This window comes from Gouania willdenowi, chromosome 21 (genome assembly GCF_900634775.1).
Source record: "Gouania willdenowi chromosome 21, fGouWil2.1, whole genome shotgun sequence".
Taxonomy (NCBI): domain Eukaryota; kingdom Metazoa; phylum Chordata; class Actinopteri; order Blenniiformes; family Gobiesocidae; genus Gouania; species Gouania willdenowi.
The window spans coordinates 18,828,017-18,846,075 of NC_041064.1; the positions used below are offsets into that span (position 1 = coordinate 18,828,017).

The window sequence follows — 18,059 nt, forward strand, 5'->3', positions numbered from 1 at the left end:
ATGATGACTGCTGCAGTCTGTGTATTAAACAGAATAAAAACCCAAGCAGTGAGACCTATAAAGGGGGCTTCGCCTGCGTATTATAATGAGGGCCAAAGGCATATTTTTCCTCTCTGTTATCTGACAGTATAAATATGTTGACATGCTGGAAAGTTACTTTGTGTGGCTTTCGTGACCTTGTGTTTCATGGATGTTTGACCTTTGACCCGTTAAGACCACATATGTCGCCCTCTTGACTCCTTTTGGTATAATAACCCTGTTTATGACAAAGCGTCTTTGCTTTAAAGAGATAGTAGGGGAGAAAAAAGGGGGTACACGACGCCCCCTTTAAGTTTGAAGCAGATGATTCAGGATCTTGTTTGAGCTTTATTTGCTTTAAGCAATTAGGTTTAAACCAGTTTTTTATCATTATGAAGTATTGTGGGTGAGGTTGTTTTGTCTAATGGTGTGTTTAAATTAAAATATTACAAATATATAAGTTTACTCAAAGAAGAAGAGAAAGTTATAGTTGTATATATTGATATTTATTTAGTTTAGTTTTTATGAAGTTAGTGCTTTGAATGTTATTTAAAAAAAAAACAAATTCTGCATTAATCTCTGATTTTAGTTTCTGTTTTATATATATATATATATATATATATATATATATATATATATATATATATATATATATATATATATATTTACCTTGGCATTGCTTGATTTTTTAATTATGATATATTAGAGATTTTTTTCAATAAAATAAAATTTAAAAATCCGCAATTAATGCAATAGTTTATGTTTTTATTCAACATTAAGTCATTTCGTACCAGATAACTTGCGCAAAAGGCCTCCATGTTTAACTTTATTCTAAAAAAAAATACTGAATGACCGTGAATACAGAGCGTTGTGCTGCAGATTAGTAAGTGTTGAATATACACCTGATAACACAGCGGCTCCTTTAAATCCAACGAGTTATTGCAATTCAACAGGGAATTTTAAGACATACCACAAATATTCCTACACACTGGTATTATAACCAATAGAAAGTATGTATGCATGGGGTGTGTGTGTGTGTGTGTGTGTGTGTGTGTGTGTGTGTGTGTGTGTGTGTGTGTGTGTGTGTGTAAATCCCAAATTACTTTTTGATAATTTGTGGGCGTCACTTATTTATTAACACGTGCCTCTTTTGAATAATTTAATACATACAAAATGAGTGCAACAAAAACCCCAAAAAATATGCACATTATAATATATTATTTAACCAAATAAACTAATAAATATGGGTTTTTTAATTTGATATACATAGACATACATTTTATTAATAATAATAATAATAATAATAATAATAATAATAATAATAATAATAATAATAATAATAATAATAATAATAATAATAATAATAAATAAGTCCCTAGAAGAACATTTAGTTTTAACACATGGTCTCTCTTGAAAATGACACCTCGTTGTCTAAATATAAATAAAACAAAAATAAAGGTTATAAATACATACGGTGTAATACAGTTATCATAGACCCAGATTATATTTAAAAAGCTACACGAGGTGTCAAAAATAAAGTTGCCGCTGATTCAAACGTGTAAACTTGATCCCATCTCACAGCCGCGTCCATTCGCGCCGACACGCTCATTATTACTGCGTTGTTGCGAGTTTAAATCCGTATAACGTCCACTCCACTGGGACTCATTTGGACAAACTAACGCATGGCTGAGACAGAAAGGTTCTCCATCCACATGCAGCAGTAGCAGCAGCAGTAATGGTAGTAGTGGTAGTAAAGCTTCACTATAACAGATCCGCTGGTAACTTTGTGAGCCCAACTTTTTGGAGTCAACAGTGAGAAAGGAGAGCGAGGGGGCGGAACCCTGCTGAGCCCTGCGCTGAACGACAGCCAATCGCTTCGTTCCCCTAACTGCCAGTCACCGAAATCCGTCCAATACCTGCAGTGCCATTTCTAAACTGTATTCCCCACTGTGTCCTCCAACTGTTGTATGTTCTGCCAATCGCTTGAGGACAGAGTAGGGAAAGCAGCCAGCAGAGTTAGACACCGGACAAAAGAACATATATAGCGATTTTTATTATTTTTTTAAATACATATTTCCCTGATGTTTTCAGAGCGCATGGTGAGGTGAGTGCGGATGGACTAGTCAGTGTTGTAGTATTATGGAGCCCCCTTTAAGCAAGAGGAACCCGGCGTTAAGATTTGCGGATTTGGCAGCGACTCAACACCTTCCTCATCAGAATATGACAGGCTTCCCGGGGCTAGGGGGGCATCACCCGCTCACCCACCATGCCCACCTCCACCCTGGGGAGCTGGGCAACGACCCCGGAGTGGCACTCACTCCATTTGGACCAGAGCACATGGCACAGACAAACGCTAGTCTCAAACTTAGTCCACCTCAGCACATTCAGAGCCATCCCGAAGCCCAGACCGCGGCATCGTTCCCTTCAGCTCAGACCACGGTGGGTTTCCCCGTGGCTCACCCCCACTCAGGCTACTCTAGCAGCAGGGACTTCATCCTCAGGAGAGAACTCTCAGCCTCTGCAATGCATGCACTTGGCGACCAACATAGTTCCCCCTCCTCCCCTCATCACCATGGCATGTTCATCTCACCAACAGGTGCTTATGGGCACGCAGAAAGTGGGGCCCATTCACTTTTTACAGGACTTCACGACCAGGCGTCCTCTGGTGGTGCCCACCATCCCCATCATCACCACCACCACCACCACCATGCCCTCAACGGGCAGATGCGCCTGGGCTTACCGGGGGACATCTACGCCAGGTCGGACCACTTTACGCACAGGCCGGAGCACTACGGACCGTCCTCTCTCCACAGCTACAACTCCATGAACCTCAATGTGAACATCGCATCTGCTCCTCACGCAGCCGCGGGGGCGTTTTTGAGATACATGCGGCAGCCCATCAAACAGGAGCTCATCTGCAAGTGGATCGAACCGGAGCAAAGTCCCAAAAAGCCCTGTTCCAAAACCTACAGCACCATGCACGAGCTGGTCAACCACGTCACGGTGGAGCACGTCGGTGGACCGGAGCAGAGCTCTCACGTCTGCTTTTGGGAGGAATGTCCCCGGGAAGGAAAGGCTTTCAAAGCGAAGTACAAACTGATCAACCACATCAGAGTTCACACAGGAGAAAAACCATTCCCGTGTCCTTTCCCTGGATGTGGGAAAGTCTTTGCGCGATCGGAGAACCTTAAAATCCACAAGAGAACTCACACAGGTCAGTGCTCCTTTGATTGCCCCAAATCTCTCTCACACACTCACACACTCTCTCACACTACTGAAAAGCCTTGGATCGGATATCAAAGTCCGACCTTATTGTATTAACCTCTCTTTAAGCAGCGCTACTTTTTAAAAACTTTTATTCTTTAAAGCTTTGGCACCGTTTCATTTCCTTCTAATGGATCAACTTTTTTTTATTTATTTTTTTTTTATTTTTTTTAACTCTCAGCAGCAGCAGTAGGCGTATGTGAGGATTTGTAAAACGTGCTTACGTACAGCACGCTGGAAAAAAAAAAAAAAAAAAGAAAACAAATCAGATTATCATCAGACGTGGGACGTTTACGCAGTGTCGACACATGCGTGACACAATGTGTTTCCTATTCTGTTTAATAGCAAAATTATGAAGGATTTAGAGGAACTCGTTTTGGCAAAAACACAAGCTTTGCAGAGTTGATGGTAACTAGAAACAGCTGCTGAGGATGAACATCTGGGTGGAAGCAGAAGATTCGTAAATAATGCACCACTAAAGTTTTTTTTTTTTTTTTTTTTTTTTCCCCATTGTATAATATTTGAATCAATAGCTTTACTTTACTTGCTCATTTGAATCTTCTTTCAGTGTATTTTTTTTTTTTAATTTCATTTATTTATTTACAACTATAATGGACGATCAGAAGTAGTTGGCTTTTTAATTGGGTTTTAAACTTCATACTTTTATTTTGAAACTTCACTGATTCTGCATGTGCTTGTCATCTAATGTAACATCAGCCTTTATTCGTGCGTAAAAGCGTGCGTATCTCGGTGCTCTTTGAAGTGCCAACTTTTCCTCCTCCATACACATGTAACCCTCAGGGCCTACAGGCAGTTTTTCGTGCGTGTAGATGCAGCTTCAGTGCTAAGTGAGTGTGAGGAAGGAGGTATAAACACACGCTTGGGATCTAAAGGAGAGGATGATCAATATTTAGTGTTTGTGAAAGATGTGGTTTTACAGTTTGTTGGGGAGGGAGAGCAAACTCATGTATGCATGATTATTAGATCTGATTTTTTTTTTTTTCTTCTTGTTTTCCCTTATTCAAGGAGAAAAGCCCTTTAAGTGCGAGTTTGACGGCTGTGACCGGAAATTCGCCAACAGCAGCGACCGGAAGAAGCATTCCCACGTGCACACCAGCGATAAGCCTTACTACTGCAAAGTGCGCGGCTGTGACAAATCCTACACGCACCCCAGCTCTCTGCGCAAACACATGAAGGTGCACTGCAAGTCTCCACCGCCCCCCTCCACCAACGTCACCTACATCTCCACCACCACCAACCCACTGGGAGACCCTCTTTCCCCCGATCCCGAACCGCACCGGAACCGCTCGGCCACCCTCTCCCCGCAGGTCGCCAACCTCAACGAGTGGTACGTGTGCCAGGGGAGCGGGGGCCCCAACCACCTGCACACCCCGTCCAGCGATGTGCCAACGTCAGATTCAGATGAGGACTCTTATAGGAACTCAGACCCGCGGACGATGCTCTGATTGATGACCTTTTTCTCCAAACCACGTGACTGCCAAACCCTGCCATCTGATTCACCTTAAGGTGCTGGGCTCCATTATGGCCTATTTGTTTAGGATTTAAAAAAAAAAAAAAAAAAAAAAAAAATTGTAAAACTGCAATTTTTCAAACATCAGCCAACATTTATCTCACTTTAAAACAGTAGCAATAAAATATAATTTTAATTTAAAAAAAAAAAAAAAATCCACATTAGATTAAAATCCAGATGTTTCATATGGTCTGCAATCATTCACTGTCATGTTAGATGCATTATTATCCTTACTGTGTGTGGGGGGAGGGTTCTCATAATTTCTCTGACGTGGTACAAACTTTGAGCAACCAATAATAGAAAAAAAAATAATAATTAAGAATAAGAACCAAATATCTGAATGTCTTAAGGGTTGTCATTTCCCCTTTTTTGGAATTTTTACAATACATGTGTTTGGATGGATTTTTTGTTTTGTTTTGTTTTTTTTTGTAATATTTAAGAACTATTTAAAACTATATTTTATGCAAATTACACAAGTATATATACTTGTTAAAGAGTCCAGTATGTCCCTTGAGACCCTAAATGTCTACACTGACTGGCTTTGATCCTGTAGGATTGTAAATATATATGTAATTGTATTGATGCTTGTGAATGTTGTGTAGTTTTTAAATTACAAGAAAAAAAAGGCCCATTTGTTTTGTACATTGTAATTTATTTGTTGCTTTCAATGTTGTACTGGAATTTACAGAAAACACCAAAGAATAATAATTTCAGTTTTGGTGATGCGTAGTATTTTTTTTTCCAATCAAAATTTGAAGTTTAACTTTTTTTTTGTTTTTTATTTTTATATTTGTGATTTGTAAAAAACAAAAACCAAAAAAAAAAAAAAAAAAATAGGCTGTGTAATGTGAAATGTCCCTTTCTCGCATGCCTTTTTGTAGTGACCTGTCATTCATACTGAGGTGCATGGTGCCATAGAACATAATGGATTAAAAAAGAAAGAAAGATATAAATCCCATATCTTTGTGGAGAGCCTTGATGTTTACATTTGATTTCATTCATCAAAAAAGGAAACAAAACAAAAAAAATCCCTAAATATAAATCATATAATATAGTTTTACACCTTTTGTTTCATGCTTTATGGTTGTGTAATGGAGAATATGAAAGAGGGCAGTGTTTTTTGGGGGGGGTGTAAGTGACAAGTCAACAAAACCTGCATATTTGAAGTATTTCTGCTCTACAATCCTACATTTTTCAGAAACAGGCCAAGCTTCAGGCCCATAGCGGCTGCTCTAAACTAATCACTGAGCTAATGGGAAAACTTATAGCCCCCTGATGGCAATACCTCTGAAAGACTCGACAGCACAAAGCAGCCGATGCATGAATCATTCATGGGAAAAATAAAAGATAAAAAGATATCAGACAATGCGCAAAGCCTTGTATAGAGTGGATAAAACAAGTTCCCCCTCTTAATTTCCTCCATTAAAACGCGCAATCTCACTTTCAAAGAGTTGCCTGTCCAGTCCATAGAATGAAAATTGACCAACGCCAGTCCTGCACCACTTCAAAGGAGAGGAAGGACTGGCTGCTATGACAGCCTTCATGGTGCGTTAGGATTTCTATGGCTTTTTTTTTTTTTTTTTTTTTTTTTTTGGATAAATAAGGAACTCACATTTGAATATGTCCGCTTTGAAAGACATAAACTGACACGAAATCATCTGTAAATCCAAATATTAACAAATATGTACCTGCTTGTGTACAGTATAGGATGGCGCACTGATTTTTTTAGGGTACTTTTGCAAGAAAAAAAAAAAACAAAACAAAACAAACAAACCGCAAAACTAAAGAAAACATAAAAATCAAATTAATAGAAAGCCACACCTGCAGGATAGTCCAACACTTTCACCAGATCATTATCAGTCACTAACACTTCACTTCAGGGCCTCCTCTTGTTCTTTACGCACACGGAATTTTTTTTTTTTTTTTTTTTTTGGTTGTGTGTTTTTTAAAAGTCAAAGGGCCAAAAGAGTGGCTCAGTCTTGTTGCTCCTGTTTGGAAACAAATGCTTGAATGAATGCTACAAAATAAACACGATGGAAAATAAGCAAAGGCAGCTCTTTTGGGGGGGGGGGCGTTTTAAAGGAGGGAGACTTAATAAAAGGAGTGAAGCAGTCACCCTTCAGTGGGGAAAAAAAGGCTTTGAAGTAGAACTTATTATCTGACGAATACTTTTTGGTTGTCCCAACGACGCTGCTGAATGGGAAAGGCTGTCCTTTGTCAGCGATTTGTTCTCCTTTAGTGGGATGTCCGTGGAAATCACTTACACGGGCCACCTTAACACACTGCCTGCAAATCAGTAACCGGCGGAGTCAGACATGCAGACGCCACTTCGGGGAGGACAAAGCGGGAAGTCGCAGCGAGCGCCGACGCTTCTCAATTGCGCTCTTTAAAGCGGCTGATGGATAATTTCTCAGACGAGCGTAGAGCCAAAACAAATGCTGTCTTGTCAGACTTTACAAGCATTATCCATCTCTTTAATGCTGTTGGCACAATGCGAGCGAAATGTGCCTGTGAAGTGATCATTTTGGGCACAAAAGTTAAAGCGTCTCATGAGTTTTACGCGCAGGGTCATTTGATCCACGAGCACCTGCGCTGGGAATGAGGGGCGCACCTTTTACATCCCAACTCAACAATCTCAGGAGGACCATAAGTCAAGTCAAAGCAAAGATATTAATTACTCTTTAAGTCTTAAATCCATCACAGTTTTCAATATTCTACCGAAAACAGTTACATTTAAACTTAATCATAGACATTATACGCACGAAAACCTGTAGAATAAAGTTAAGAGAATGGGGTATCAAACTAATTTTAGTTCAGGGGCTAAATACGGAGCAGTTTGATCTCAAGTGGCCCACAGATTTTATGATAGAAAATACGCAATTTCAACATTATTCTGCCCTATATTTGCACTTCTACATACATAAAATACTAAATATATAAGAAACTGACAATATCCAAGTAATAAGTGACAGATATCAGTTCCAACAGGATGTTCACTTTAAATTTCCTAGATTTTGAGAGCAAATTCTATTAAATTAAGGGAATTATTATGTAACAATTAGAGGAAACAACAATGACTGCAATCATAAGCACCAGGAAAACTTTGAGCACCTGCAAATATTGTTGAGTTTCATTTACACAATGATGTTTATTTTCTCCTGCGGGCCAAATTGGATGCTCCAAAGGGCCGGATTTGGCCCCCAGGCCATGAGTTTGACACATAGAATAAATTAAGGCAATGGGACTTTTATAAACCAACCTGCTCATATTTAGATTTATAATTTGGCACAGTTAAAAAGACCAAAATAAGAAGGATTGATTTTGGCTTTTTAGATTAAAAAATTAAAAAAAAAGAGAATATGTGTTTAAAATGTTTTTAAGCCTTCTCGTTTCATCCACCTTGTTACTGCTCTGCCCCCTTTTATCGCCCCTCTAACAAATGGAATCACACGTCTCTTGTTCCCAAATTTGACGAGTTAAAAACTATTAAAAAAAAAAAAAAAAAAAAAAAACGTGATAAACGGAGGGCTAGACCTCGGGAAATACAAGTGAGTAAAAGTGCGATGATCCAACCTTACACCTTTTAATTATTGTGCTCATGAGATCTCATTTAAACACCTGCGCATTGACAATTGCTCCATTGAATTCTGTTCATTAGTATTTTTTGGAAAAAAAAATAATGTTAAGGATGATGTCTTGTTCTATTGTTATTTATTCCAATCCTTTTAAACCAAACTATAATATATTAACTACAAAAACACTGGAATTCATCCTCATTTTAGATCATACCAACACGAGTTCATTTTCAGTGGAAAGCATGAAGAACTTTTATCAGCTCAATATTGCATTTCTCAACAAAACATATACATTCTTCCTTTAAATATTCCATCTTTTAACTGACAGTTATGGAAAATGTAGGGAGTGAAATTAACATTTTATGTATGCGTTTATACACAAAATAAAACATACAAAAATAAACTAAAATAACGAAACTGAACTACAAAATAAATGAAAATAAATGGCACAAATCAGAATAATACAGATATTTTGGTCCTCCATAATCTATACAGTTACTTTTAGAATATGGGAACATATAGCATGTGTTCATCACAGATGTCTTATGTGTTCATTAAAATATTCTTAGTTTATCACCAAATTTATTATTTGAATATCGTTTAAATTTGCATCTTTGTTTGTGATCGATACCATTTTAGCATCGTCAATGTCAATTCACCTGGCCATGTTTGGTCTGCAGACGGCATGTTTGATGCCTTTACAGTAAAGTATATAATAAAGTTATTTTATTTTTTTATTTTTTATCTTACCTGGCGGTCTGAGTAGCTTTTTACCAGAAGGTAAAAAGACAAAGTAAAGCTAGTCTTTTTGACCCCTGAAGTTTCTCTACTTACACAGCTTTTATTCCACTGCCCTTACAGATTTTACAGTGTAGGTCTCCATACAAGGAAGCCTGCAGGGGATAATTCAATGGTAATTGAAAGGAGTGACTTTAAACTTTGTGGCTTTCAATTGAATGATTTTTTCCCCCATATACTGAAAGTTCTTGCTCCACTTTTTGACCCTGGGGTGGCTGGACGTCAGCAGGAGGAACATCGCTTCTCTACAGCCTATTGAGTGTCTGTGCCTTCACCTATTAGCCCTGATGTCTCCCCCAAAGGAGAGCTGGAGTTAAACATGTGACAATGGGCACATTAGGGGGTTGTTCATCTGACCTGTACTTGGTTTTTAGTTTCATAGCAACTTCATTAAATCAATTACTGAAGGAGTACATCACAGTTTTTTTTCTTTTTTCTTTACAACAAAATTATAATTTAACCCTCAGAAGTAACATAGGCACAATTAGGTTTCTTTTTAACCATCATTTATAATTATCAACTTAAGAATTTATCTATGCCTTGGAAATTAGATGTATATATTTTCAAGCCTTTTTGCTAACTCAATTAATTCAGGCAGTATACTGAGAAGAGGGGGGAAAAACATGCTAGATCTTTATTATTCCACTACAAAATAAAGTTCGATTTTCCTAAAAGTTGCAACCAATAATAAATAAATACAACATTTTAATTAAATGTTTCTTATTTATTACAGTATATTGTCGCAGGTCAAAATTTCAATATTATTTTTTTACCCATTTCTCTGTCTGATTTGACAAAAGAAAAATCCTTCAAGAAAATACCATTTACGCAACATTGGAAACATGATTTATACACAGTCTCTTTAAAATACTGTGTTCCCCCACCTTTTATCTTGTCACACCCACTATGACTACTTTTAATCATGCAACGCATTACAGGAGAGCATGATGCATCTCTCATCACTGATATAATATCGGGCGGCTCAGTAACATCTGTGGGGGTAGAGACTTGGTGCTGGTCCAAAGCCCCATCCTAAGACTGGGAGCCAGTCCAAAGCAGTGGGTGAGGAGAGCAAGGTCGTCCACGGACAACCGCATGAACCAGGCCCTGCTTCCTGGCCTTCACACAGCCCTCCGGTCAGAAAGTAGGAACTAAGGTATACCATTAAGCATGAGCATGCTGCCTTAGTAGTGTCTTGTATTGAGTGACAGGGTGTTCCTAAAAGCCTCTAAATGCAGGATGTATGCTTCAGCGTGCTTGGAAAGTGGGAAAGAGCAGGTGGAGGGAAGTGGTCAACTGTAGGCTATACTTGAGAAGCAGATGGACTTTTGAGTGCAGGATATTATGAACAGTATTCAGCAAAAACACTAAAATATACATCATACGGAGAACTTTGAATATATATTAGTAAAAGAGTATAAATACACCTATTTTGTTATTTATAGCCAGAAAACCATAACATGTAACTGTCATGCTCTGACACAACCCCTAACACTACATTTAAATCAATCATCAAGACGATCTATGAATCATACTTTCCATCCATCACCGCCCGTTTGACGGCTTCTTATACTTTCATATCAGCATCCTCTCCATTGTTGGCAAAGATCATAATCAGAATCAAATTTGGTCGAGACTATCTCGCCTGTAACATCAGATGGATTGTCCCAAAAGGATCAGGCATCATTGTGCCAAAAGTAATCTTTAAAAAAAAGAGACCAAACACTCCATCGCAGCTGCAAAGGAGAATCTTTGCCACTGAGAGAGGAAAGAAAGATCAAGGGATAGGAATCATGGACATGAACTCAAGAAAATTAAGGAAAGACAAGGATGTATTTGTGCCGATAAGAGATGAAGGTACGACTCCTGCTCTGCCCGTAAACATTATACCGTCTTCACGTGGTTGACACGCTGAACATTCTTCATGGGGAAACTGGTAAAGTTGGTAACCAATCATTCTCTGTCTCTGGGTTCACCACAGGTGCTCTAATCCAATGTGATAAGCCAGTGCACCAGCAGCAAAGCGTCCAGCATGGAGGCACCCCTGCCTCCTCAACCACGTAACGCCAAGACCTCCCTCTGACTTCATGGAGATGTGTGAGAGCATCCCAAACATCACAGACGCCACATCCATTCTCCAAAAAAGGACTCTGGTTTGGCAGGGACAGATATGGCTCTGAATGGGCTGGAGAAAATGTGGTCTCTTGATGTTTCCAACTGACCAGGGATAAGCCAGAAGGGAAATATGGCTGGATAGGCAATGAAATTGAGATATGGGGTCTCCATCTAACTCAGTGCTTCAAAGCAAAGGGGTTTTGGTCTGCGAGGCCCCAGATGAGGCTTAAGACATAAAAGATTGAAAACCAAGATGACCTATGATATTAATGGTGTCCAGGAAATAGTCGTGGCATTTCCTAATCAACTTTCAACTGTTCCTACTTGGGTTTGAAATAAATAATAGATGTTGCATGAAAGACCATAAAGCTCCACTTCACATTAGTGGAAGCTCTTTACTTCCTGTGAAGATACTGATGATAGCCATGTGTCTGCTTGTCCCACAGGACACTGGGCTATGGACTGTCCCAATCACAAGACTAATTGTATAATTAGGCCAGCTCCACTGGGGACTTGGACCTTTTGGTCCTTTTGCAGACACTTGCCATGGTAAATGACAGTATTACTCACAAACCATCACTGCTTATCCATCTTGGTGACACAAACCTTGAGAGATGGTGATTTTATTTGCATGACGGATAACTAAGGCAAAATCTACAAGCATAACCTATATCTCAAGGTTTATTCATCACAAGAAAGAGACGTTGCAAGATCTGAGTTCAAGTCAATAATGATGATGTGGCCAACTTTAAATTTGAGACTTTTGTGTCATAAGTTTTTTTGATGTGCGTGATTGCTTCCAGATTGTAAGAGCAGTATAGCAGACAAAGTTTTCATCACTTTAGCTGAATATACAAGTTTTTTGAAGGAAGCTCTGCATTTCCCAAACAAAGCCCTTTCTTGCACATAGTATTCAAAAATTGAAGAGAATTATCTCTCTAACATTTCATTTCTAACTGCAGAGGTTGGTAAACTCCTCATCCAGGAGGGCCCCATAGGGGCTCCTTGGACACTAACTCTGCCTTTTTTTTTTTTTTACCTGGCCCGTCTGTCTGTCACAGTTCCCATCGAGATGACTCCAGGAATGATAATAAGCACAATAACAACCCAAGTGAATGCTGGAAATTTGAAGTGGAGTGGTAATGGTGCATTATTAGTCACTTAAGCCAGCATCAATTTCACCCCTGATATGTCACATTAAACTAATAAACCGAGACATCACCTAAAATGTGAGCACAATCCACCTGAAAATGCTTCAAAGCCCCTCCACCTCCTCACGCCTTTTGCTAGTGCAACCCTCCATGCATCATCTCATTATAATATGATGCATGCTTGAGTGTGGTAAATCTGTGAAGTTTTCTTAAACTTCCCTGCTGCACACAGTGACCGAGATTCAAAGGGCAAGTGGAGCTTCATTAACCGTATCCCCATTTACCTTAGATCCCCCCTGAGTCTCAGAGAGAGCGGATTAATGTCAATTACCTGTCATCGTACAACACCTGCAATGTAGGATTTCAACACTGGATTAATGAAGTGATATTTTGTTGTGACGTGAATTACTGATCATTTGGTGGAGGGTTTGGAAAAGCAAGGAAAAACCTCAAGCAGATAATTTGATCCAAGAACTTTCAAGACAACCTTAAAAAAGTGCATCAAATTATAAACTTAGACAAGAAAAGGTCCTTGTCGTAATTTATATATGGGTTCTATATTAGTAGTCAACAATCAACGGCCCAAAGACCTGAAGTAAAGAACTTCCATGTAGGACAAAACGAGCCTCAATACTGGACAAAGAGAACAGCATTGAGCTCGAGGACCAGTGAGGGCTTTCTTTCACCTCTCAATCATTTGTGGTCGTGGCTGGGATTAGGAGAGGGCTCTTGACTCTCTCTTTCACTGAAAACCAAGAGCACTTGTCAACAACTCCAAGGAAAAAGGATGGAGAATAATACGTGAGTTTGGCGTTATCGCGTTTAATTGGATTAAACGGTGTCATGTTGAAGTGCGGGGCATGACAAACAGGAGATAGCTGGCAGCATGTCAGGAAGAAACAGGGCCAAAGTCAACATACTGTGGATACAGCTAAAAATACCTAAACTTTAGAGTGTTTTACAGATTTTAACTCTTTTTTTTCCCCTCGTGTGTCCTCTGGCACTGAGTGGGTCTGGATTGTGCTGCGCGCCGAGCGTCAAGAAGCGGCAGCGGTAACAAGGTGCGCGCAGCTGTGCGCGCAGGTGCGCGGCCTCCACCTGCTCCACGGCACGAGGCGTGGGAGGGACGGAGGGGGCGCGCTGTGGGCTTAGAGTCTGGAGGGGGGTGTGGGTGTGTGTGGGTGGGGGAGGTGGAGAGGCTCAGATACTGTGCAACTCTATATAGGCACATATTGAAATTAATGCCTCTAGTCTCGAAAGTCGAAATATATAACTTTGGGACAACTTTTAAACAGGTTTAAAACTTTTTTGTTATTATTAGATTTTAATGATTTTTGTGTAAATTTGTAATTTTTACTTTGCATATTATTTCAATATGTATACTCTGCTTCAAATCGCATTCCTTGTTTGTTTTTCCTTTTTAAGCTTTTACCGCATCAATGTAAAAAAATATGGCCAATAATTTGAGTTCCTTCATCACACGTTGTAACCGTCTTAGAATTAAGTCATACATTGTGTTTTAACTTCTCCTGGCAAGTTTTGTAGTGTGTTTTGCAAGGCTGTACAAGATTGGACAAAATAAATAAATAAAAATATTGGACAAAATATTTGTCCATTTTTAAAAAAAAAAATAAAAAAAAATTCTTTATTTTAAGAAGCAGCTTTCATTGTGCATTGTGCCGAGTTTAAAAAAAAAAAAAGAATCAAAAGACTAAACAAAACAAAATTGAAGAGCTCAGTAGTGGCTCCACAAATCAAGTGTTAAATCTATATAATAAATGATCCAATATTAATATGTATTAATAGTATTGGATTAGCAGTGAGAGCATCAGAGATGGGAGGCCTGGCCTATATATAAGCACGTATAGTGGCTGTTTTATGAGGGGCCGCTGTTGCTTTCTTTGCCTTTAAACTGTCTGCGTTGGACACGTAAACTTTCTATTGGTCTGTCGCGTCTGGTGCGTTCAGGGGCTACAAAGAAAAACAAACAACAAGCTGGAATTTTCTAGTCTCAGTGGAATAACTTTGTGAATAAATTATGTTTGAATATGGGTAAAAAATAAATAAATAAATAAAAATAAAATAAAATAAAAACTCAAAAACTACACAGGAAAAAAGTTTCAAAAATAATGGAAATAAATGGTAGTTTCACTGAAAAATTAGGTTGGCTATAGTTTTGATGGATTTTGGGAAAATAATTGTCAGGCTGAAAATGTTTCTCAACGATGTAAAGTCACATTTAACAAACTTTTAAATATCAAATATGAAAATGACAGAAAACCAGTTAGAGACATTTTTCATTACCATGCCACTCTTCCTCATCATCACCCCCCCCCCCCCCCCCTCCCCCCATACCCCCCCACCTAACAGCCTCCGTCCCTCCTACAGCAGACAAAGCGGGCGGGTTTTAGTGGTCTGTGCCGGGCAGGGCAGCCTTTGATCTGGGCCTGTAAACAAGAAGTGGACCTTAACGGTGGAAGTCAGGCCCAGAGTATGGCTGTGCACACAGGTAAAGTCATCCCTTCAAACTTTTCACAAACCTTAAAAATAAAATCCTCACTGAGAATTGCATTAACCTTACCTTTTCAAACAATATATTAAGATTTGTTTTAGTATTGGATATACATTATATATACATATCCCCCCTGTGAATCCCTTTACAAGGACAGGTAGACTTCAAAGTCCAGACCCCATAAAGGCCCTTACAGGCCTGCTCAAATTAATTTGATAATAATAATAATAATAATAATAATAATAATAATAATAATAATAATAATAATAATAATATCTGCATGTACAAGTTAAAAAAAAATTGTAATCTGCTAAACTAAACTAAAAGTTTTGGAAGATTGCCTCTTTTTGCATTAAATTAAAAAAAAAAAAGTTCATAATGGTGGAATTTAAAGCAAAAGTATTTTCCGTATATGTAACAATGAGGATCAATATTCATTTTAACATCATTGTTCGAACAATTTCATGTGTATTTGTTCAATATAATTTATACATTAAATTTACTAGAATTCATCACAAACTAAAGATTTTCTTCTCAAATAAATTCGTTAATGGCGTTTATTTATTTATAAGGCCGCATGGGATTTATTTTTTAATTATTTTATACAAATGTCAGAGGTAAACACGCCCCTTTTATCAACAAAAGGAATTTTTAACTAAAGTCCATTTTTAAGGCAAGGGTTTCACTGGTTCACACTGAAATGAGGAGAAAAAAAACACCAGTCAGTGTACTGGGAAAGACAATAGGATAAAGTGTAACTTAGGGGTTGGTGGGTCTATATATTTTTGCTGAATTTGAGTGTTAAAAATGTATTTTCTTTCTTTTAAGTATTTATACAAAATAAATAAAAACTAAAACAAACAAATAACATATTTCCTTTCATTTACAAGTCATTTTAAAAGCACAATTAGTAATAAATAAATAAATGGTTGAGATGTGATTGTATAATCTCAATCACTCCTGCAGCGCGCACTGTGATGACAATACTATTTTTTAAATTAATTTTTTAAATGATAAAAGCAAAAATACGTAATTATCTCAAACATTTGTTTACACGTTGTTTTTTAAACGCGTTTTTCCAATAATCGCTCTGCACTACAATCATAACGAGCTGCTTTGCTGCTTTATAGTGTAATCTTCCCGTTGCAATTATTTTGTCATATATTGTCATTAGAAGTCTATTAAAACATCAAGTCATTATTTGGACATCCCCGGGCGGGGAATTAGAATAAAACTATCATTGCCACACGGGTCCCATTTAGATTAATGGAAAAATATGTAAAACGTTTGGTTTTAATTTTCCTCTGACGGTATTTTGCATACATGCATTTTTTTTCTCCCCCCACCCACCCCACCCGCGCTTGTCCCTCATTATTTATGAAAGCAATCTCCAGCAACACATCACCGTGTCGAGGAAATATATATACACTGCTCCCAGCCTAATTGATTCCCGTCACATTTTTGGTGAGGTTCTAATCGTGTTAATTGTATTTTAATCTCTCAGGGAATACCGGCGAGATGTATTTAAATCAAAGTAGCGTGCACTGAGAGGATTTTATCAGTTCCGCACATAATAGAAATGTCATGTAGAATTACACAGCACAAACAGACAGGGACGCATTCCTCTGATCCGCGCATGTCACACAAGACTGACTTTTTTTTTCTCCTCCTCACTCTTTAAAAGTAAAGAAAGCTCCGCAAAATACGGCTTTTAGTCAGTTTTAAGTCAGGTGAAATAGAAATATCACCATAAACATGAAAAATAAATAAAAAAGAATAATAATAATAATAATAATAATTTGAAAGAACTTTTACCAAACTGCCCAACAGAACAGAAGATTCCCCTTTTTTCTTCCATCATCAGGAGGCCCTTCTCTGCTCTGAGCACCTCCTTCCTGTCTGTATAGGACACCTGTTGGTGCAAGAGCAGCTCTATAGAAGCAGAGGAGTAAAAAGTATTGATGTATCATGCTCAAGTAGAAGTACTGATACCTGATTGAAATCATACTCGAGTACAAGTACAAGAAAGTCAAATACAAAAGTAGCTCATAGTACTCAAAGTAAAAGTTACTTATTTTCATCCCCATGTTTGTTTTTGGTAATAAATCTTGCCACAGTTCTCTTGCGTACAGTAAACATCTCATGTATAAAGTTAAAAACGAAGAGACCAAATGAATTGAACAATTGGAACTTGACTTTTTTTCCACAAAGGCACCTGTATAAATAAAAGGTTTGTCAAAATGTACACTTAACATCATTTTTCAAATAAAATAACACCAATAAATTCAATTGAAAATAATAAATAGGCTCTAAGTAAAGCTACATTTATGATCTCCAAAACTGAGCAAATAACCAGCATAAAAATAAAATACATTTAAAAAACACAGCTATTCAGTTTGTGAAAAAGAGTTCCAGACTTAAACTTCACACAACCTTAAAACAATCATCCAAGCAGTGATAACATTTTTGATTTAGCTTGAGTCAGTTTTTTGGACTAAAATGCAACCTAAAATTTGTCCAAATTGGGTCATCAAGACTATTTTAGTAATATTGTATAGTTTTAGTCAATTAAAATATATCAAGATTTTAGTTGACTAAATCTGTTACAAATTAAGTCTACTAAAATATAAAGCATAAAAGTGTCTGCATTAAAAAAAAAAAAAAAAAAAAAAAAAAAAAGATTAAATTATTGATCAACATGATGTGGGATGGTATAATGTTTGTAAATACACAGATTTGATGTGATCAATGACCACATGAGCAGCGTCATACTTCCTATTGGATCACTTACCGTCTATAAGCACCGCCTTCCACACAACAAAAGTTGTTTTGATTGGATACTGTCCAAAAAAGAAAAAAGAAACTTGAGATTTCATCCCATGTGAACTTTATAGTTTTGTTTTTATTAGTTAACAAATATCAATATATTTTTGTTACAGTATTCATTCGCGTTCATTTTTTTAATAGTCTTATTATTGTCACTTTTAAAAAAAAAAAATTAGTTGATGAAAACTTTTCGGCAACAAAATTAACTCTGTATCTAATTTTGCTTACAGTAAGTTGAATACAAATGTATAAAAAAATGTATTGTCCCA

General features: G+C 37.6%; 1 protein-coding gene across 1 annotated transcript; it reads left to right on the forward strand.

Annotated features, from left to right (window-relative positions):
• Positions 1–2,000: 2,000 nt before the first annotated feature.
• Positions 2,001–4,872, forward strand: zic5 (zic family member 5 (odd-paired homolog, Drosophila)). The gene is made up of 2 exons (XM_028435640.1): positions 2,001–3,232; positions 4,309–4,872. The coding sequence occupies exons 1-2, from the start codon at positions 2,158–2,160 to the stop codon at positions 4,746–4,748; spliced, it is 1,515 nt and encodes a 504-aa protein (XP_028291441.1). The 5' UTR covers positions 2,001–2,157; the 3' UTR covers positions 4,749–4,872.
• The last annotated feature ends 13,187 nt before the right edge of the window (positions 4,873–18,059 follow it).

What these genes read in the sequence shown, in the direction of transcription:
- zic5 (XM_028435640.1), top strand. Translation starts at nt 2,158, where the DNA reads ATGGAGCCCCCTTTAAGCAAGAGGAACCCGGCGTTAAGATTTGCGGAT. An exon ending in CCACAAGAGAACTCACACAG is followed by an intron (nt 3,233 to 4,308) that starts GTCAGTGCTCCT and finishes CCCTTATTCAAG; the next exon opens with GAGAAAAGCCCTTTAAGTGC.